General features: G+C 38.5%; 1 protein-coding gene and 1 pseudogene across 10 annotated transcripts in view; one reads left to right on the top strand and one right to left on the bottom strand.

The window, feature by feature from the left end:
• The window catches only part of PCCA (propionyl-CoA carboxylase subunit alpha), a 435,628-nt gene that overhangs the window by 67,830 nt on the left and 344,222 nt on the right, over positions 1-23,576 (top strand). For all 10 annotated transcript variants that reach the window (XM_086708562.1, XM_086708568.1, XM_086708558.1 and 7 more), the window contains 2 exons: positions 7,197-7,310; positions 9,117-9,170. In XM_086708562.1, coding sequence (XP_086564688.1) covers positions 7,197-7,310; positions 9,117-9,170 — 168 coding nt within the window. The remainder of the gene's footprint in view (positions 1-7,196; positions 7,311-9,116; positions 9,171-23,576) is intronic.
• Positions 18,792-18,890, bottom strand: LOC112861849 (U6 spliceosomal RNA; annotated as a pseudogene).

The following is a 23,576-nucleotide window of genomic DNA, read 5'->3' as shown; positions in this document are numbered from 1 at the left end:
GAATCCCAAGTAGGCTGCACACAGAAATAGTCCTCAACTTTTTCCGAATGCCTCAATCTCTACAGTGTCGGCACTCATCCAATTTGCTGGGGTTGTAGATTTCATCTTCTGCATCTCTGCAGCCTTTTCTTTCAGCACAATATTTTACAAATTTTTTTTTTAAGTTTTTATTTTTGAGAGAGAGGGACAGAGTGCAAGTGGGGGAAGGGCAGAGAGAGAGAGGGAGACACAGAATCTAAGAGAGAGGCAGGCTCCAGGCTCTGAGCTGTCCGCACAGAGTGGGACACAGGGCTCATACCCATGAGCTGCGAAATCATTACCTGAGCCGACGTCAGATGCTTAACTGACTGAGCCACCCAGGCACCCCCACAAAATCTTTCTGAAAATTCTTTCTGATGTTGAGAAAAGCATGTCCTCTCTTATTCCAATGACAAACACATCTATTTCATACACTGCAGTTCAGGCCCCTTCTGCCTGGGAGTTGGCCAGTTCTTTACACATGGATGTGAGAGCAGATGTGAGGAATGTCACCGCCATCCTGCGTTCTGAGGACTCAGTGCAGAGCCTGACACAAGGCTAGATGTCCAGAATCGTGAGATCATGATCTGAGCCAAAATCAAGAGTCGGGTGCTTAGCCAACTGAGCCACCCAGACACCCCTATCTTATTTTATTTTTGGCAGTCCCTCTATTCAGCCAGATCATGAACTAAGCCAAAGTCAGGCCCTTAACTGACAGAGCCACCCAGGTGCCCCTTATTTTATTTATTTTTAAATGCTTATTTTTGAGCAAGAGAGCAGGGGAAAGGCAGAGAGAGAGAATGAATGAATGAATGAATGAATGAATCCCAAGCAGGCTCCTTGTTGTCAGTACAGAGCCAAACTTGGGACTCGAACTCATGAACTGTGAGATCATGACCTGACTCAAAACCCAGAGAGTCGGTGCATAACCGGCTGAGCTACCCAGGCACTCCCAGGGATGGCTTTTAAAAGCATTTACAACTTGCCGTATCTCAGTCAAGACTAAATCTTTTTTTTACTTCATTATTATTATTATTTTAGAGCATGTGGGGAAAGTGGAGCAGAGAGAGAGAGAATGTTGGGCTCCTTGCTGGGCATGGAGCCTACTTGACTCGGAGCTTGATCTCATGACCATGAGATCATGACCTGAGTCAAAATCAAGAGTTGGACCTTAAACCACTAATGTCACCTCAAGACTAAATTTTTAAGTAAATGGATTTTTGTTGATGACATTAGTGGTTTAATATATAGCAGTATGGATATTAGAAATGGATGCTTCTTACTGAAATTAGTGCTATTCAAGATATTTGGATTGGCTGAAATATTTCAGAGACCTTTCACCCTGGCATGGACAAGATATAAAAATCTAGTAGGGCATTTACCTTTAGGGATTCTGCTCTGTTCTTGAATTCCATATTTTTGGTGTCCCACCATCAGAGAGGAGGATTTCTGGTAGTCTTATAGCAACTGTAAAGATAGGAAAATCTTGCCTTTGGAGTTTAATTATGCATCCCTTGGTGACCCTTTCATGCAAGATGGTAATCAGATAAGAATTAGGATTTTATTCAGCATGTGGAACAGGTTATATGCTGTCTTGCTGAGAAATGTTTGCTTAATAAATGTATCTGTTGCAGACTTTGGACTGAGTTGCTTTTATTATAAACTTTAGCAAGATGGGTTAAAGGAGTAGCTGATCCTCACCCAGCTCTTTCTGTTCAACTTTTTGGTGTTTACCATCCTCTCCAGTAAGAACCTAAGAGTTGTATATGATGACCGAATTGGCTGAAATTTGTTCGTTCATTTTTTTCTTTTAATTTTGTGCTAAGAACACTCAACATGAAATCTGGCCTCTTAACAGACTGTAAGTGTAAAATACATTTTTGTTGAATGTAGTTACAATGTTGTATGTGGATCTCTAATGCTTATTCATCTGTATAGCTGGAACTATGCCTGTTGATAACTCCCCATTTCTTCCTCCTTTTGCAGCTGGTAACCACCATTCAGCAGTCTTTGATCTTATGAATTTGACTGTTTTAAATGTCTTCTGTAAGTGGAATCATGCAGTATTTTGTCTGTGTCTGGCTTATTTCATTTAGTATAATGTCCTCAAGTTCATTCATGTGGTCACACATTGCAGAATTTCCATTTTTAAAGAGACTTAATAGTATTCAATTGTGAGTGTATATCATACTTTCTTTATCCATTTAGTTGTAAATGGATATTCAGAATGTCTGTAAACACATTTTAGCTATTGTGGATAGTGCTGCAGTGAACCTGGAATTGCTAATAGCTCTTTGAGATCCTGATGTCACTTTTTTTTTTTTTTTTGGATACATATCCAGAAGAGGAATTGCTAGATCATATGGTAGTTCTTTCTTTCCTTTAAAAAAAAATTTTTTTTTAACCTTTATTTATTATTGAGAGACAGACACAGAGCGTGAGCAGGGGAGGGGTAGAGAGAGGGGGAGACAGAATCTGAAGTAGGCTCCAGGCTCTGAGCTGTCAGCACAGAGCTGACGCAGGGCTCAAACTCCAAACTGCGAGGTCGTGACCTGAGCCAAAGTCGGTTGCCCAACCAACTGAGCCACCCAGGCGCCCCTCCTTTTTTTTTTTTTTTTTTTTTTTTTAACGTGAAGTCCCAAGGTGGAGCTCAAACTCATGACCCTATGGTCAAGGGTCACATGCTTCACCAGTTGAGCCAGTGATGTGCTCCATGGTAGTTCTTCTTCTTCTTTTTTTTTAATGTTTATTTTTGAAAGAGCGAGAGACTGCTCATGCAAGCAGGGAGGAGCAGAAAGAGGCAGGGAGAGAGGATCTGAAGCGGGCTCTGCACTAACAGCAGAGAGCCTGATGCGGGGCTTGAAGTCACGAGCCATGAGACCATGACCTGAGCTTAACTGGACGCTTAACCAGAGCCACCCAGGCTCCCTCTTTTATGTTCTTCTTACACCACCAGTGACTCCTCCTTTGCTGCTTTTGTCAGAAGGTGATCTTGTCTGTTGCTTCACACACTACATAGGAACTGCCAAAGGTCAGAGCCTTTAATTTCTGCAACAAGTCTGTAAATTTACCTGTATTTATACCCATTCTTGGCATTTTCCTGCTATTTAGAAGGAAAGAAACATTCCTGATCTTATCCCTGCTGCATTCTCTGTACTGGTGGCTCGAGAATGTCTGTGGAGAGGAGCTTCTAGGCAGCACAGTGCCTGGGGAATAGGTGCTTGGGGGGCTTGTCTTGGACTGCACAACAAGCTGTTTGTTCTTCTGCCCCTCCTGCTTGTCTTTCCTGTCTTCTTTTCTTTTCCTTCATCTGTTTTTCTTTTTAAACTGTGGCGCGCACGCGTGTGTGTGTGTGTGTGTGTGTGTGATGATCTCTATCCTCTGTTTCCCCTTACCTCCTAGCTCTGACACTCACTTGTCAAAAACCATTTACTGTGAATTTTTCATCTCTCAAGTGTTTTTAGCTTCTTACTTTCTAGAAGAGTCCTTCTTAAGGGCATTTGTTCAAGCATTTCCTAAGCTAAAATAATGGACAAAACACTTCAAACCTTTTCTCAGTGATCACTCTGCTTCTCCCACCCTTTACAACCAACCATACTTAACTCTGCACTCCCGCCATTCCACAATCCTTTTCACCTTTTCCTTGTGGTCTTAGCACATTGATAATTGCTTTTGCTAAGTGTTTGTTTTCATACTTGGTGTCTCCTTCCCCCTCTTCCATCCTTCCCATCGCTCCTTGCCGCTTCTCCCAGGGGCCAAAGTAAGAAAATATGGTTCTAGTCCTTCTAGTTTCTTTTCATTCCTTTGTTTTTGACTGTATTCTCAGAAATGCAAATAAAGACTCAGCAAACCCTTTGATTCCATGATTGATTCTGGGACAGTTCCCTTTACTGATAGGAAAATAGGATTTTAGGAAATTGAGAGTTTTGCAACTAGCAAGAACCTATTCTCTTTTCCCTGTAATTTTTAATTTTTGGCTTTGTCACTTTGCAAACTGTATAAGTTATGACAGAAGAAAAATAGTAAAGTCACTAATTCTACCATCCCCAAATAATCATGAATAAATGTGTCATGGTGTTACACCTGTAGTTTTACAAAATGGAATCAAAGCAAATGTAATATTTACTGACTTAAATTCTCATGTTTTATTTTCTAGGGGTGAATTGCCTTTCTAGAATGATGTGCAAGAATGCTAGTCTGTTGACATTTGTATGTCTCTTTGGACACATTGTATAGAATAGAAAGAAAGGTTCTTCTTTGCGCACCCCCCCCCCCCCCCGCCCCCATCGTTAGAAATAGGATTTTATCTGGTTTTTAAAAATGTTTTTTTCTGGGGCACCTGGCTGGCTCAGTCAGTGGAGTTTGAGCCCCATGTTGGGTGTAGAGATTACTTAAATAAAATCTTTTAAAAAAATGTTTTTTCCCCCCTCGTTTTTCAAATTAAGATTGTTGCAGTTGGCATTCTTTTCATTGCCTTTCAGTGTTTTTTTTTTTTCCCCTAGAGTTTATTTACTTATTTTGAGAGAGAGAGAGTGTGTGAACAGGGGAAGGGCAGAGAGTGAAGAAGAGAACCCCAAGCAGGCTCCACACTGTGAGTGCAGAGCCCGATGTGGGGCTCGAACTCAAAAACTGTGAGATCATGACCTGAGCCGAAATCAAGAGTTGGACGCTTAAGTGACTGAGCCACCCAGGTGCCCCTGCCTTTTCAGTCTTTAAGGGTGACATTTGCTTGTTGGTAACGTTAAAGAATTGGGTTTGATTTGGGTGGGTACTGAAGTGTGGATAGATCGTATGAGGCATTGCCATTCTTCTCAAGGAGCACATCTAATCTACAGTCTGTCATCCAGGCAGTGTCCCACCTCATGTTGTGGTCACATTGGATGATATCCCAGGGAAAACTCAAGTATTCATGGACGTGGTGGGGAGTGCCCACCTGACTGCAAATCTTCTTGAGTGATAGGTTTCACAGACCCTCCCAGCATGACAAAACGTCTTCACACCTGCTTGTCTTCCCTATCTTTCTTAGTCTGTAGTAGTTGAGAATGTATTTAAAAGCTTTCATTCAGATCTGCTCTAGTGTACTGCTTAACACTAAGATGCAGTGTTTTTAACCAAGGAGAGTATCTTTTCCAAGCATATCTTAGGCATCTAATGGACGAACATGAAAATGTCCATTAACTCAGTTTTAAAATTCAGGCACAATTTCTAACCTATCTGGATCTAAGTGTTTAAAGTCATTAAAAAAAAAATCAATGAGGAAGACGATTTTTTTTCAGTTCTGTAATATGAAAAACACACTTTGTTCTGCTATATTATTATTTGGAAAATAAAAGGCCAGTTCATGCACTTTTCTCCTATTTAAATAAAAAAATTGAAAATATAAAACTATATGTTGAGGAAATTAATAATTAAAAACCTGTTGGAAAAGTTTCTGAAGATTACTTTGTACTTAAAATCTTTTATTTTTGTCTTTGAAACTTGTAGCCAGCAGTAATCCTAGTTAATTGATTAGTTCTGTTTAAACTTTTCCACAATTGTTACATATTACTGAAGTATATAAAAAGGGATTTATATTTTTCAAGATACTGAAGTTCTTGAAACATAAATCCATCTAGTCATTGATAGGCAGTAATAAGTTGCTCTTACTACATGGCTTGAATGTAGTTGGTTTTGTATTAGCAACCCAGTGAAATCACATCAGGCATTTAGTACAACAATGATGACAAAATTGAAATTGAGTTTCAAAACTTTTTTTTTAAAGCTTATTTTGACAGAGAGCACAAGTGGGGGAGGGGCAGAGAGAGAGGAAGAGAGAATCCCAAACAGGCTCTGTCTGCCAGCACATGGCGGGGCTCGAACCCATGAACTGTGAGATCATGACCTGAGCCAAAGTCGGATACCTAATAGACCGAGCCAGCCAGCTGCCCCAAATTTCAAAAGTTTTTAAAATTGAGGTGCCTGGATAGCTTATTCGGTTAAAGGTCTGGCTCTTGATTTTGGCTCAGGTCATGATCTTGTGGTTCAGGAGATTAAGCCCTGCGTCAGGCTCTGTGCTGAGCATGGAGCCTGCTTAAGATTCTCTCTCTCTCTCTCTCTCTCTCTCTCTCTCTCTCTCTCTTACTCACTCCCCCCCCCCCCCACCCCATGCCCCACTCCCTTGCTCAGGCGTGCGTGCTTGTTCTCTTAAAAAAAAAAAAAAATGCTTCTTAAAAATTACTTCACGGCGAAGAATATAACTTAGCAGTATTGAAAAGTACTTTCTATCTTAGACTTTTGGGGGGGGGTGGGCTCATAAATGTCCAGGTATATGCAAGTGCTCTAGTTTTTATGTCTGCTTTGTAAAATAAAGTTAAACTGATCGGAAATTCCTTAAACTGGAAGACTGTTAGGGAAATCCATTTCAAAGATACATGAATCCTATTATCATTTTAGAATAGGTTCTTTTTAGAAGTAAATAAGTTATTCTTTTCAGGAGTGAATGCCTACACTTAAAAATAGATTTAAAATGTTTTAAAATAAGTAGTCTTAAAAATGAACTATATATTCTGAAGTTTTGAGTAGACTGATGCACACATCTGCTCTTCTAGGAGAAAGGTAAAATGGATGAGGATCAAATGTGAGGGTATTTAAATGATCGTCAAGATTCTGTGGCTCATGTGTAGTGATAGTGAACTCTTTAGTGGTGAACTTTAATTTATGCTTAGTGCTGACCTGCTGCTGTGTAGGGACACTCACTGTGTCCCTTCATTTAGTCCCTTTAATTATCCCTACTTCCTTGGGGAGCTTGCTTAGAACTGAGCATGAGTGCTTCTCGGGGAAAATACGGGGCTACTCTGGCTACATGTAACAGGGTAGTTTTTGATACGGGATTTATGTATTGATGAACCAAGTAAGGGGCTAAAGTTGTTTGCAGGGGGTTTATTTAATCAAATTGGTAGGGAATATTCTGGAAGTTACCTGGTTAGAGAGTGATTAGGCTTCTAATAAATGACAGTCATGGTTAATATACCTCTTGAGCTTCTTTGTTCCACTCTTCTTTTTTAGTGCGCTTTTTAAAAGAGATCTGACTACTTAAATGATATGTGAGACAATCAGATTTGGAATTTTGTGTATATTTGCAGGGGATGGGAGTTCTTTGTGCTGGGAGCATCTGTTAATGCAGAGATTTGTCTCTTCAGGTTCATGTGAAAATGGCGGATGAGGCTGTCTGTGTTGGCCCAGCTCCCACCAGTCAAAGCTACCTCAACATGGATGCCATCATGGAAGCCATTAAGAAAACCAGGGCCCAAGCTGTGAGTCTGAATGAATCTATCTACTGCAGCTGTTTCATATATAGCGAGCAGAAAGCTAGAGTTGGTATTCAGGAAAAAAAAAAATAAGAAAGAATGATTGAAAATGCTGTTGCAGTTAGTTCATGTCATATGAGTTAAATGTGTCCGAATTCGCTACTGGAAATCAAAGGCTTTGTAGCATCTGGCAGTGTTGGTCGCTGATCCTGCAGGTGGCTGTTGGATTCAGCTTTCACACCAGGGAGCAGTTTCAGTTCATTTCCAAATTTGCTAGGGAAAATAAAAATCCCAATTAGTTTTGAGTATTAACCCTTTCAGTGTAATAAGATAAAGAAAAAAATCTGTATTACCAGTAGGATCCAAAAGATTCTTCTTTAAGTTCTCTTTTAATCATGTTAACCTTAGGACACCTGGTTACACTTCCAGAAATAAAAACTATGCAATTGGTAATTATTTCAGTTTGATAATGTCAGTGGAATACACTTGCACGGAGAAATAAATAATGCTTTCCATGTCTAATTCTGTTTGAATGGGTGGAATCCAGGGAAGGAACTGGTTTCTGACATCAGAAATAGTGTTTTGTTGTTAGTAGGTATATACGTTTCATATCAGAGAACTAATTATATATAATGTTGTAACTACTGGGAGTCATCTCTGAAATGGGATGGAAACAGCCAACACCAGCAATTAGCCTGGAGTGCTTCAGTTAGCACTCACGTGTCTTTGAAAGAAATGTTTTAGTAAGATACAGGTTTAGATAAAAACTGAATTCATGAACCCATATTATAGATGTTTACAGTTTATTATCAGAGTTAATGAAGGTAAAGCTCTTAACCTTTTGACGACAGCTTGTCAGAGTGCAATCTTTCATGAAATGTTTCTGTGAAATGCAGTTGATGGAGTGAAACTTTTCCTGTGATGCAGTCATTTCAATTCTGTACCATGTTCCTAAAGCGTTTAAAAATCTCAGATGTGTAGCTACTTCTAGATTATGATATTGTTCCTTCCAAAATTTGACTTTCCTTCTAGCAGACTTGTTTTCTTGGAAATACATTCAATGCTGACCAGTGATAGAATGGCTACATTTGTTTGGCTGGTGTGGTAGAACAGGACGGTAGAACTTAAACTGTAGCAACGTGGCTTGTGAGAGAGGATTACATAAAGTGGTTGTGAGTGGCTAAATGGGTTGGGCCAGGGGAGAAAGAGTAGACGTCTAGTTAGCATAAAAAATTTCAGAATACAAAGAAAAAGTAAAACCAGACTTTGATTTTACCTAGATTTGACAGAAACTGCTCACTGGATAGTGGTTGAGTATATTCATGTTATTAGGAATAAAATGCATTTGTTGGCTTACCCAGGGTTTTAGAAAGCAGTAGTTCCTGAGACTGTAAAGGAAGGGGAACTAGGAGTTTTTCATCTATCCGTCAATGGTTTTGTTTAACCTTGTACTTCGACCCACCAGCCATTAGAAATTTCTCCACTCTTGTGGCCAAAGGCAGCCTCAGAAGAAGTAGGGAGAGTTTGGGTCGTGTTGAATAGCATAGTCAGATGTAGGTGGATAGGCAGAATTATGGTCCCGATTGTGGCTAGGAAAAAGGTAGTGTGCTGCAAGTGAATGCTGCATAGTCAGTCTCTTGGAATTTGGGTCTGTACTCAGGAATGTGAGTTGCGGCTGCCAGTATTGAGGAGAAGTAACCTTACTCAAGGCCCTTAAACTATAAGTACAATAATGCACTCTCTGTGTTGCTTACAAAAGGTTTTGTGAAATTTTTTGTAAAATTGAATGTGTGTTTTGTTTTCATTTCTAAGGTACATCCAGGTTATGGATTCCTTTCAGAAAACAAAGAATTTGCCAAATGTCTGGTAAGTTTGTAATGGATCAGAATCTGTTGACTTCTATCTCAGAAAGCAGCATAATGGTATTGCTTTTTTAAATGTGGGTCATGATGCATTAAAGAATTTTAATTGACCCATCAATTCTTTGAAAATTACTTGTAAAAAGTGAAGAGTTTTTGTTCTGAAACCCAGGTCTTGGTTTAAAGAATAAAAGTGGAAGAGTTATGAGATGACCTTTATACCTAGCTAATGACACTGAGTTTGTCATATACTATATGGACTTTTTAAAAATTCGACTCTTCAGATTTGTAGCTAACTATGTCAAACAGTCCAGTGATTTATTATTGTAACACAAGCATGGACTGTGAAGCCAGAAGTAAGATTCTATCTATTTCCCTTTTCATTGCATATTGTGATATTTAAGATCAAATTTCTGTTTGGGGAAAAGACTTTTGTATTACCAAAGTCTTTTCCAGATATTACCACCTTGGTTAAATGAATTGAACTACATTCAAGATGGTACTGAAAACTCAGTGTTCAGGTGCTAAACTAGGATTTTGAATGTTTCAAAAAGCTCATTGGATCAGTTATCCCAGGAGGTATCTTAATTTACTATTCTAATATGTTATACTTTATTTCTGTGAAATGTTTATATTTTGTTGTTTCATGGATTCAGAATTACTTATGAATATAATTTTCTAGATGAAATTTTGACTTAAGATCCATAAATTTAATTTGGACAATTTTTGAGATCCTAGAGTTCTAGCTTAGAATGATTTATTTTAACCAATTGATAGGTTAAAAACTAGGGCCTAAAGATTAAAGTGAGGCCTGACGGAGTTGTGATGTAAGGTGACACAGATAGCTAATGGTAACAGGTGCCTGGAGAGGGCAGATGAGGTGGAAGCAACCAAAGGCCCACATTTACCAAATTTACCATTTGTGCAGCATGTGCACACTTTCCCATTTCTATTCTTTTTTGCTAGCCTCTTGCCTGAAATTTTGACTGAGTTGTATCGTTATGTCAAAAGTGATTTGAATATAATACATGTGAATGTGCTTGTACAATATAATGTATTAGACTTAAGTTTGTGTAGATGAGGAGTCTCTAAACCATGGTCCATTGGCCAAATGCAGCCTGCCGCCTGTTTTTGTAAATTAAATTTTATTGGCACACATCGATGCTCATTCATGTACGTGATGTCTGTGGCTGCTTTGGCTTTATAACAGCAGAGTTGTGAAGCTATAGCAGAGACCAAATAACCTGCAATGCCTAAAATATTTACTGTATGGCCCTTTGTAGTAGAAATTTGCCAACCCTTGGTATAGAGTATCTGGGTCTCAGAGAAGTTAAATGACACAGCCTGTTGTGTGTTCATCCATGCATTCAATCGTTAAAAAAATGGTTGTTTGCTATGTTTATATTTGAGAAGGATATAAAAAGGCATCAGATGTGTGTCCTGCTCATGAGGGGGGCTCACAGTCATGTTGTGGAAAATAAGTCAAGTCCACAAGTGACTTCAGTTCAGGGGAAAAATACTATGAGGAAGTTCACATTCTCCTTAAATGAAGGATATTTCCATCAGGGGCTTTGCGTTAGAGAGAAGAGTATAGAATAGGTGAATGACCACCTTCCTTTCTGACTAATTTTCTTTCTAATTTCTCCTCCATTTCCCATTGTCAGTGCTATGCCTCAGCCAAGACAACAGTGCCATTCTCAAACATGGCTAGTTCTTTCCTGTTCCATCCTTTTCAGCACTCTTTACCCTGTGGGCACACCGGTCCTCTCCCACATTTCCAACTTCTGCCTGTCCCGAAAGGCATGGTTCACATGTTACTACTATCAGCATAGTTTCCATGCCCTTCAGGTGAGAAGTAATCTCTTTCTTCTATTTGCTAGAGCATTTTTTTTTAGATTTCTTATTTGATATACCACTTTCCATATTAAAATTTTTCCTTTACTGTATTTTAATCTCCTCTTGAGATGAGAGACTTGGTCTCATTGGTCTTTGTTTCCCTTTTGTTTTATATTTTAATGATTTCTGCATAGTAGGCTCAATGAATGTTATGGAAAGATTAAATAATTACTAGATTAAAAATAATAAAACAATAACCTGCAAGAAAACTTTTCGTCTATCACAAAAGGGACTGCTTTATAGTTAGAAGGCAATGTTGCTGTGTTTTGGTTCACAATGAAAATATGCAGCTAGTGATAACTAACCCTGTCTTTTTTTGTGTGTATCGTGGCAAGATTCTTTTTGGGATATAGCTTAACTAGCATTAAAATCTTTTCCCATTGGAGTGTGCCATTTAAAATGCTCCTTTTGGGATATCTAGGTATAGTTGGTAAGTTCCATAAAAAATAATACAGCATTGAAATGAAATTGCCTACTGATTATGTTAGGCGATATAAACATTGTGTGATTGGTGACCAGCCATTGGATTCAATAGTTACTCTCTCAAACTGAATATATTCTTAGAGATATGCTTCACGTTGTAGTGGTGATAGATTACCATGTTGGTGGTGGTGACTTTGGCAAGGAGAAGCTGAAAATTTTTTTTTAATGTTTATTCATTTTTGAGAGAGCATGAGTGGAGGGAGGGCAGAGGGAGAAGGGGACAGAGGATTCAAAGCAGGCTCTGTGCTGACAGCAGCGAGCCCAATGTGGGGCTTGAACTCATGAACTGTGAGATCATGACCTAAGCTGAAGTCAGATGCTCAACCAACTGAACCACCCAGGCACCCCTGGAATTTTTTTTTTTTTTTTAAGTTGGATACTGTGGAGTTCCTTTTATTATAATACCATATCTTATGTTTGAGATTTAATCAAATATGGAGGTTCCCCCCCCCTTTTTTTCTTGTTCTGTTTTTTTTTTACTGTCTTTTTAAAAAAATATTTGAGAGAGAAAGAGAAAATCCCACGGAGGCTCCACACTGTCAGTGCAGAACCCAGTGTGAGTTTAGATCTCACAAACCGTGAGATCACGACCTGAGTGGAAATCAAGAGTCAGATGCTCAACCAACTGAACCACCCAGGCACCCCTGGAATTTTCTTTTTTTTTGAAGTTGGATACTGTGGAGTTCCTTTTATTATAATACCATATCTTATGTTTGAGATTTAATCAAATATGGAGGTTTTCCCCCCATTTTTTTTCTAGTTCTGTTTTTTTACTGTCTTTTAAAAAAATATTTATTTTGAGAGAGAAAGAGAAAATCCCATGGAGGCTCCACACTGTTAGTGCAGAGCCCAGTGTCAGGCTAGATCTCACAAACCGTGAGATCACGACCTGAGTGGAAATCAACAGTCAGATGCTCAACTGACTGAGCTCCTCAGGCACCCTTGATTCTGTTTTTTAAAATTGCTGTTCAAAGACCAGCATATTTATTTTGCTTATGGAAAAACAAGTTGTGCTTTATGTGATACATTGTTGTTTTTAGAAACATTAGAAAATATACAGTAAACCAAGGATAAAAGTATACTGAACATTATGGTTTTTTTTTCCCAAGACTAATTCTTTTTTTTTCTTTTATTTTTTTTGTAATAACAGCCTTCATTTGGGCCGCTGTGTGGGAGTATGTTTGTGGGTACCCGTGACCATTATTCTTTATGCTTAATTTACATGCAGTGGGATCAGATTACCCAGAATCCCTACTGTACCTGATTTAAACCAAATCATACTTTGTTTTTGCTTAAATCATGGAAAAAAACAAAGCTACAAATCACCCTCATGAAGAAATTTCAGTAATTTTCAGTAATCTTAATGTGCCGAGCCAACAGATTTTATTTCCAAACTGTGTTTCATTCTGTATTTCCCTTCTGGGCTCCTTGTATTCTGAGTGGTAAAAACACAGTGATAGGAGGCTATGAGGAGAATTAAGAAAATAAATTCTTTAATTTATGAAAGAGCTTTGAGGGCTCCTGGGTGGCTCAGTCAGTTAAGCGTCTGACTTCGGCTCAAGTAATGATCTCACAGTTCATGGGTTTGAACCCCACGTCGGGCTCTGTGCTGACAGCTAAGAGCCTGGAGCCTGCTTCGGTTTCTGTCTCCCTCTTTCTCTGTCCCTCCGCTGCTCATGCTCTTTCTCTCTAAAATAAACATTAAATTAAAAAAAAAGAAAAAAGTAGAACTACCTGCTCTTGAAAAAAGGAGGTATTGGTTTAAAGAGATTTTAGCGGCTTATGGGTGGCTCAGTTGGTTAAGTGTCCAACTTTGGCTCAGGTCATGATCTCTCGGTTTGTGGGATTGAGCCCTGCATCGAGCTTTGTGCTGACAGCTCAAAGCCTGGACCCTGATTCTGATTCTGTGTCTCCCTCTCTCTCTCTGCCCCTCCCCTGCTCACACTCTGTGTCTCTGTCTGTCTCTGTCTCAAAAATAAGTAAACATTAAATAAATATTAAAAGAGATTTCATAGTGTTCCTCGTTAGTTTGCTAACATATGTATGTGTATAGATATAGTAAGTATATATATAAGTATAGTAAATATATATATATTTATTTAGCAATTTATTTTACTAAAGCACAGCATTACAAATTATAGGGATTAGCTTTATGAGAAATTTGTACGTTAGATTTAATAGTTCGTGTTTCACGTTTGGGTCTTGCCCACGTATTTAAAAGATACACGTGTACATGCATATCGACGGTGAGTTTTATCCAAAGTGCTCAGCATGGAAGCTAATAGAAAACTGTAGCAAGCACTTCAGATTTGATGATCATATTCTTTTATCTCCTTCTGTTGGACACCTTTTAACAGGATAAGGAATATAACTGTTCAAAAACAGTGATGAGATGTCATTTTTCTCTCCATTGGATTTACCAAAAATTTAACAACTGGCTGTAATATCCAGTGTAGGCAAGTGGACAGGAAAATTGTTCTTGGGAATATAAAGTATTTTAGGCTTTTTTTTTTTTTGCTAGAAATTTACTAGTATTTATTACAATTTAGTGTATATATTCTTTGACTTGAAAGGAACTTCACCTACAAAGACAAACCTTAAGAAATGTTCATTGTAAGGTTGTTTGTAACAGCAAAACTTGGAAATAAGTTAACATTGTTTCATCTGTAAAATGAAGAGAATGACCCCTACCTGCAAGGTTGTTGTAAAGATGGGAAACAACTTATATAAAGAATTTAGCACAGAGTCTGGCATTGCCAGGCAAATCATCTTAATCTTTATAATTGTTAATAATTACTTTAGTAGAGGAGAGAGCTGTTGAAGAGCATTTAGCAACAAGGATATAGTTGAAGTTAGTGCTTTTGGGAAATTAGTCTGATAGTTTTCATGTCTATTTTGTGAGTTTAGATTTTTTTTTTCCTGTTGAGGTTAATAGTTTGATAGAATTATACTGCTGTATATCTGTGCGTAATAATGTAGTTTACAAATTATTATGACCCATGATTTCTTTCATTCATGCAACCACCGAAGCTGGATATTATGAACTCTGTATAATGAAAGGAAAACAATGACTCAGGTACAGTGACCTCTAATAGTTACACTATGCTAGTAGTAACAGAGTCAGGACTTGGCCTACGTTGGTTGACTTTCAGGTACAGAGCACTTGAAATAAAAACCACTGTGCCTTCGTTGGCTAAGTTGGAAATAGAGCATTCACAGAGAACCCAAATAGTGAAGACCAAATAACTGTGGTCAACTTACCCAAAGCTCATAGAAGAAACCTTTCTCTCCATTTAACAGTAATACAGGTAGCTCATGGTCAGATTGTAGGAAAATGACTGTTGTGTAGGCAGAAACTTGGAAGACAGCATCTTGCTGGGTCCCTTGTCTCACTTGGGAGATTGTAATCCATAGTGCGTTATTAGAGTTAAGTGTGTTTTAAGTGGTTTGTAACTGATACTAAAATTCTGAAGTTAGCAAGTTAGCCAATAGTTTCATTTAGCACTATTTTTGTTCTTAAAATAGTAGAGTAAATTTAAAGTGATTCATATGATACTCTATTCACTCATAGTTGTAAAAACTTTTTTTTAGATAGGAGGATAAAGGAGAGGCTTAAACCTTGCAAGTCTAGAATTGTATATAACTCCGATTTTATCTATATGTAGGCTGTGATCTGGGTAACTCACAGAAGTATGTTTTGTGCATGACTGTTGAAATTTATTTATATCATGGCTTAAGAAAGTTGAATAATGTTACTGCAGTGTATTTTGTAGATACCTAGTTTTAACTATATACGTTTTCTTAACATTAGTAGAAATTCCATACTGGACATAGATCTTTGATTTTTATTATGTTAAAATGAAACATTTTTGAGAATGTAAAATCTTAAATTTAAGTCACATGCATATTCTGGAAAAGAAGGTTTTCTCCATCTGTGAACCTCTGACCCTAGCCCCCAGTTTGGAAGCTACCACTGCAACTGTATTTATATTCTTCTGGAGTGAGTGTGTGTGTTAGAATTTTGCTATAGATTTGTCTTATTTGCCAAAGTAGATTTTGTTTATGAGAAAAGAAGTGACACAGAATATTTCTTGCCTTCCCCCAGGCTTTTAAAAATAGGTATGGAATACAACCTACAGATACACTAGCACCATTCTTATTTAATCTTCCCGACAAGCTGTGTTGTATTATCATCATCCCTTGGTGTTAAGAAGAGAATAATCTCAGAAGTAAATGCCTTGCCCAGTGTCACATAGCTAATCAATGAGAGTATAGTTTGTAACAAAAGTTACAAATTCTATACTCAGTAAATGTTCCAAACTGCTTTGAAGATGGATTGAAACTAGACTGGGTTGTTAGTGTTTTGTTTGTTTCTTTTGTTTTTTTGTTTTATAAAAGATAGCTTTGGCTGGTGCCTATTTTTGCTGTTGATGGAGGCTCTTTCTTCTCCATTCTTCCTCCCCTCCGCTTGGTATGCCATTTTTAAGGTCTGAAAACAGCTATTTCTTTTGTTTTTCTGATCTTGTGATCTTGGATCCTAGTGAAAGTAACTGTCTTCACTTGGATTTGCTCACTTTTTGAAAGAGCTGGTGGAAATGTAAAATAGTCATTGATACCTTTTACCACTCTGTGATTTTATGTATATATATAAATGCTTTTTATTTATTTGAGAGAGAGAGCGCAAGTGGGGGAGGGGCAGAGGGAGAAGGGGACAGATGATCTGAAGTGGGCTCCAGAATGACAGCAGTGAGCCTGATGTGGGGCTTGAACTGAAAAATTGTGAGATCATGACCCAAGCCGAAGTTGGACACTCAACCGACTGAGCCATCCAGTAGCCCCCCACTCCTTGATATTCTTAAATTGAATCAATCTCGTCTCCATGGATTTGGAGGGGAAAGTTTGGCAACTCTTCTGACAATCTAAAAAACAATTTTTTTTAATATTTATTTTTGACAGAGAGACAGAGCATGAGCGGGGGAGGGGCAGAGAGAGGAGGAGACACAGAATCCGAAGCAGGCTTCAGGCTCTAAACTGTCAGCACAGAGCCTGACGCGGGGCTCGAACTCACAGACCGCGAGATCATGACCTGAGCCAAAGTCGGACGCTCAACCGACTGAGCCATCCGGGCGCTCCCCTTCTGACAATTTTATAGTATATTTGTAATTGTGACTCTTAAATGTTATGTTCAGGATTTATGAAATAACTTCATAAAACCCTTATCATAACAGAATGTCTTTGGAAACGTTTGAGAAGTTTATTTTCCTGTGTGTTGGATTAGAGTTCAGCTTCTAGAATATTTGTTGAAGAATTTGAAGATTTGAATAGAAATGCTCTGACATGGATAAATCCTCCTTTATTTTTAGGGAGATTTTTTAAGGGTGTAGACAAGGCAAATTCATACAGGTTTGTGGGGTTTGGGGATGCCTTCAATAGGAAGGTTAAGAATGTAGGATTTGAGGGGCACCTGGGTGGCTCAGTCGTTTAAGTGTCCAACTTTGGCACAGGTCATGATCTCACAGTTAGTGGGCTCAAGCCCCTCGTCAGGCTGTGTGCTGACCCCAGTTTGGATTCTTTGTCTCTCTCTCTCTCTCTCTCTCTCTCTCTCTCTGCCCCTTCCCCACTTGCACTCTGTCTCTCTCAAAAATAAACATTAAAAAAAAAAAATGAATCTAGGATTTGATGAAGTTGGGATTTCCTGCTCTTGGCTTGGTTAAAATAGCTTGAATTTTATCCTGTGAACTTTCCTTCTCCCCTAATTCCTTACTGTCCCCTTCAGTTATTAGCACAGTCTGGAATTAGTTACAATTCTTCTTCTGCCACATGGTAGCTATGTGATCTCAGATAGGGTGCTTAATGTTTGAAGACTCAAGTGTCTTATGCTCACAGTTCACACAATATATATTTCCACATCTGACTCTTTATGTTGAAAACATGTCTCTTGTAGCAGTGTGTAGGTGGGTCATGCTTTTTAAATCATTCTAATAATCCATATCTTTTTCAAGTTGTGTTTAGACAATTAAGGTTTTTTGGTTTGCCTAATTCTTCCTTCCTTCCTTCCTTCCTTCCTTCCTTCCTTCCTTCCTTCCTTCCTTCCTTCCTTCCTTCCTTCCTTCCTTCCTCTCTCTCTCTCTCCCCCCCCTCTCTCTTTCTCTCTTTTTCTCTCTTTCTTTCTGGCATGAGTGGGTGATAGGGGTTGGGGGGGGAGTGGAGAGACAGCCAGACAGAGCCAGACACGGGGCTCAACATGTGGCTCGATCTCACAAACTGTGAGATTGTGACCTGAGCCAAAAATCAAGAGTCAGATGCTTAACTGACTGAGCCACCCAGGCGCTTTGCCTTATTTTCTTTACTAACAGCTTTACTGAGGTATAATTCCCATGTCCTAACATTCACCCTTTTGTCATAAACAATTCAGTGCTTTTTAGTATTGTCATGGAATTGTGTAACCATCTTCAATATGCAATTCCAGTAAAACTTACTAACATTTAATAAATTACTAGTGTGACTGCATTTATGGCTACCATTTTGTTTGCTTTCTGGTTGTCTCACTTTTTTTTTCCTTCTGTTTTGTTTCTCTGGATTATATTAAATTTTGGAATTCCATTTAAAGTTACCTATTAGACCTTTTACATTTTTTAGTGGTTTTTCTAGGGATTACAATATACATCCTTAACTTTATATAGTCTACTTAGAGGTAATATTACACTATTTCATGTAAAATGTAGACATGTTACAGTTGTATAGGCACCTGGGTGGCTTAGTTGGTTGAGCATTCAACTCTTGATTTTGGCTCAGGTCATGATCTCATGGTTTGTGGGATGGAGCCCTGTGTTGGGCTCCATGGTGAGCATGGAGCCTGCTTGGGATTCTCTGTCTCTGTCCTCATGCGCTCGCTCTCTCTCTCTCTCTCTCTCTCTCTTTCTTTCTCAAAAAAGAATTTGCAATTGTACAGTCCCCCCCTTCCCCCCATTTTTCCATCAGCATTCTCTGTGTTAATAGTTGTCATGAGTATTTCATCTGCATAGATTACAAATTCCATAGGAAAATGTCTATTTTTGCTGTAAACATGTTTGAGGTAAGTTAGGACATTTCCTTCATTAATGACACAAGTGTAAGTTGAAATTAAGACTTATTTTCACTTTGGTCCATTTTTAGGAGAAATTCTTAGTTTTTTAGAAAATTTTTAATTACATACATATTTAATTATACATAATTATATAACATAGGATTACCCTTTTCACTATTTAAAAAATATATGGAATTCTTCATGAATTTGCATGTCAGTTTTGCTTAGGGGCCATGCTAATAATCCTCTCTATCTTTCTAATTTTAGTACACGTGGGGCCCCTTTTCTCTATTTTTTGTAAATGCTTTTGAGAGAATTTCAAGCAGGCTCTGCACTGTCAGCACAGACCTCGATGTGGGGTTCAAACCCACAAATGGTGAGACGATGATCTGAGCTGAAATCAAGAGTTGGATGCTTAACTGACTGAGCCACCCAGGCGCCTCCCCACTTCACCATTTTTAGGTGTACAATTCAGTGGCATTAAGTACATTTACAGTGTGCAACTCTCACTACCGTTTTATTTTTCATCATCCAAAACTGAAACCCTGTACTCATCAAACAGTAACTCTCATCAGTTGAGCGTTCGACTTCAACTTGGGTATTGATCTCATGGCTTGTGAGTTTGAACCCACACTGGGCTCTCTGTTGTCAGCACAGAGCCTGCTTCGGATCTTCAGTTCCTCTTTTTCTCTGCCGCTCCCCTGCTCGTTCTCTCTCTCTCTCTCTCTCTCTCTCAAAAAGCAAAAACAAAACAACGAAAACAGTAACTCTCTACTACTCCCACCCCTACCCAGGATAAGGTCTGTTTTACTTTCTGTCTTTATGAATTTGCCTATACTAGGTAACTCTTATGAGTGGACTCATATAACTTTTGACCTTTTATGTGTGGCTTATTTCACTGAGCATAATGTCCTTGAGGTTCATCCATGTTGTAGTGTGTGTCAAAATTTCATTGCTTTCTAAGTCTGATAAGTCCATGGTATGGCTATACCACATTTTTTAAATGTTTATTTGTTTATTTTGAGAGAGAATGCATCAGCATGTGTGGGAGTGGGGCCAAGAGAGAAGGAGAGTGAGAATCCCAATCAGACTCTGAGATATTAGTGCAGAGCCTGACGTGGGGCTCAATCCCAGGAACTGTGAGGGCATGACCTGAGCTGAAATCAAGAGTCAGGTGCTTAACTGACTGAGCCACCCAGGCGCCCTGGCTGTACACATTTTTATCTGTCATCTATTGATTGTCACTCAACTTGTAAATGAGTAGAAAGTTGAAATCATGCTTTTAATTCTGTTGTATTACCGAAACTTTCAGTAGGTGCTTGCTCACTGTTTGATAGGTGAGAAAAGTTGCTGAATTAAAATTTGGAATTCTGGAAATATAGAAAGGGCACTTTGAGAAACCTCCCTGTATTTTTAGGTTGTGATGCTACTTTTAATTTATAGTAACTGTGATCTCTTAAAATTGAGTTTCATCTATTTATTTGTATATAATCCCTAAATTTAGAAGGAACTCAGTAGGAAATACTTTTTGTTGTTCTAGTGAAAGTAGTAGATTGAAGATTTTGTCAGATTAAATGAGGTAACATTAATTATCACTGTTATGTATAGTTAATGATTCTTATTGCCTCAAATACATTCTAAAATTAAACTTTTAAGTGCATGCTTTCCAACATGGGCAAAGAGGCAGAAATAATGAGATGATTGCTGGGGTTTTGTTTTTGGACTGGACCTTATCTAAAGATACTGTTACAAAGCTCCTGAGACACCATATTGAATGAAGCACAGTGTGTGATAGGCTAATTTACTAGGAGTATTCTGTTCTTGTGTGTGCACACTTCCCAACATATGGCATATTTGTTTACATCCCTGTGTGGGCACATGTGTATATTTTCTTAGCTTTTTATTCAGTTCTTCACATGCTCATTGGTTGTTGAATATAGGTGTTAAGAGAAATAAGAATCTGTTTGAGGGGTGCCTGGGTGGCTCAGTTGGTTAAGTGTCTGAGCTCAGGTCATGATCTCACAGCTCCTGGGTTTGAGTCCTGTGTCCGGCTCCGGGCTGACAGCTTGGAGCCTGGAGCCTGCTTCAGATTCTCAATCTCTCTTTCTCTCTCTCTCCCTCTTTCTCTCTTTCTCTCTCTCTGCCCCTCCCCTATTCATGCTCTGTCTCTCTCAAAAATAAATAAACATTAAAAAAAATTTAAAAAGAAACTATTTGAAAAAATGTGTTACATTTGTTAACCATTATATTTTACTTAAAAGGAAATGTTTTGATTAGTAATGATAGCCTTACGAATGCCATTGTTGATTAGAATGCTATAATTTCTATAAAATGTATTGAATGTATAAACAGAATTGGTTGTATATTAATATACATAAAATGCCATTTCACTAGGGTAGCTTCCATTAGTTCAGTGTCTGATATTATTAATGGTATAAGGGCATACATAATATTGAGAAGGCTAACTTGGTTACACCATTGCTGAAATACAAATTTAAAATGAGTTTTAAAATAATTGTTGAATCTGGGTAATCAATAACTGGGGTTTTATGATACCGTTCTGTCTAATCTTCATTATGTTTGAAACTTTTCATTAAAATCAATAAAAGGAAGTACATTAGGCTCCAAGGAAGTATGTTTTTTTTTAATGTTTATTTTTGAGAAAGAGTGAGAGAGCATGTGTGCACATACCAGCAGGGGAGAGGCAGAGAAAAAGGGGTACAGAGGATATGAAGTGGGCTCTGTGCTGATAGCAGAGAGGCTGATGTGGGGCTTGGATACAACAACTGGGAGATCATGACCTCATCTGAAGTCAGACATTCAACCAACTGACTGAGCCACCCAGGTGCTGCCCCCCAAAGAAGTATGTTTTTATATCCCACGTTGTTCTGGTAGGCTGGATTATCATAGAGTAAATAATAGGTTCAGTGTTAGTTGATTGTCTTGGAGAATTTACTAAACTTGGGAGAAATTAAAGCTCTCCTGTACATCCTGTGAGAGGATTTTAGCCTTGTCTTTGAAATGTTATCCTGTCATTAAAATGTATGCCTTTACTCTTTAATACATAGTTTCATCACAAGGGGAAAGAGAATGTTTTGTCCTTACCCTTTAGTTTGGTGTCTGTCGTTGATGTTAAAGTCAAAGTATGCTCTCTAAAAACTTAGCTTTTTCCAGCCCATCTTGACCTCTTGATTATAGCATGGCACCATAAATGGTAAAGAAGTGCCCTTCTCGTGTGTAAACTGTCTCGTGTGTAAACTGTTCATTAGACCAGAGGGAAGATGTAAAAGGAAGCTCCCTTCTATGTCAGGCTGGCCACTAAATAAATAAATAAATAAATAAATAAATAAATAAATAAATAAAATTGTTAAAAGAGCTTAATCTAGGGTAGTAAGGAGGTGCCTATCTTTATTCCAGATATCACATTTAAGTATCTCTTTTTAATTAAAAAAATGAGGCTTGGGGGGCACCTGGATAGCTCAGTCAGTTAAGCGTCCGACTTTGGCTCAGGTCATGATATCATGGTTCTGGAGTTCAAGCCCCGCACTGGGCTCTGTGCTGACAGCTCAGAGCCTGGAGACTGCTTCAGATTCTGTGTTTCCCTCTCCCTCTCTCTCTCTCTTTCTCTCTGCCCCTTCCCTGCTTTCACGCTGTGTGTGTCTCTCTCAAAAATAAATAAACCTTTTTTTAGTTGTTGTTTAATGTTAATTTTGAGAGAGAGAAGGGGAGTGGGAAAGGGGCAGAGAGGGAGAGAGACAATCCCAAGCAGGCTCCATGTTGTCAGTTTGTCTGCAGAGCCTGATGCAGAGCTCAATTCTACGAACCCTGAGATCATGACCTGAGCCGAAAGCAGGAGTTGGACGCTTAACCGATTGAGCCATTCAGGTACCCCTGAAGTATTTTTTATGTCTCATAAGCAACTTCTGCTAAGGTGATCTTTTACATAGGACTGCATTTCTCAAAGAGTTTTTACCCTGCTATGTTATTATGATGTGTGTTTAGATTAAAGTAGACATGATTGTCTCAAGGACACATTAATTGCCAAAAGAAATAATCATGTTTTGATTGTGTTTTTGTACTAGAATAAGAATTTGAGAATTCAAGTCTTTAGTTTGTCTTATTATTTTATTAGATCATTACTTACCTGCCCTCACAAGATATCCATTAACACTTGAAACAGTTTGGAAAAATGACCTAGTATAATAGGATGAGCACCTTCCACTCTTGGTGTAGGTTTTTGTTTTGTTTTTGGTATAGGGGGGTTTTAGTCACAAGGAACCCACAGCGTAAGCAAAGGGTAAGCATATATGTGGATTACTTTCAGAAGGATGATGCAAATGGAAAACCATAGTTTCATTTTCATAAGAGATTTATCTCCTATCTTGTGGCAAGAGTGGGAAGGTGCCAGATAGTCTTTTAGATAACAGATATAGTCAAGATGAACAGGATAAAAATCTGAGTGTTCATGAGGTTATATTCAAGTACAGAGAGGTAGGTGGTTAGAAGTGAATTCACAAAGTCAGATCATTTGAATGCTGTAAAGAGGAAGAAAAAGTGGGTGAGTGGCAGAGTATTGGCTGCCAGCATGTTCTGGGGGCACCTGGGGATCCTTGGGACCTTTTCAGAGACTCTGCCAAGTAAAAAATGTTTGAGTAATAGTTTTTCCCCACTCATTTACTCACGACTCTGCAGTAGAGTTTTCGTGTGGCCACACGATGTATGTTGTAACAGATTAAGTCCAGAACAGATAGGATATTCCAGCTGTATTAAGCTTGATGTTAGAAGTCTGTGCAAATGTAAAACATTTACTAACTTATTTGTTATGAAAATGTTCATTCTAATTGTTAATTCTAAATGGGTTCATTCTTGGAGCGCCTGGGTGACTCGATCAGTTAAGCGTCTGACTTCGGCTCAGGTCATGGTCTCATGGTCTGTGGGTTTGAGCCCTGCATCGGTCTCTGTGCTGAC

Source organism: Puma concolor, chromosome A1 (assembly GCF_028749965.1).
Source record: "Puma concolor isolate L17-30 chromosome A1, mPumCon1.1.hap2, whole genome shotgun sequence".
In the NCBI taxonomy this organism is placed as follows: domain Eukaryota; kingdom Metazoa; phylum Chordata; class Mammalia; order Carnivora; family Felidae; genus Puma; species Puma concolor.
The sequence above is the reverse complement of the archived record's forward strand: the minus strand, read 5'-3'. Positions and strand labels throughout refer to the sequence as shown.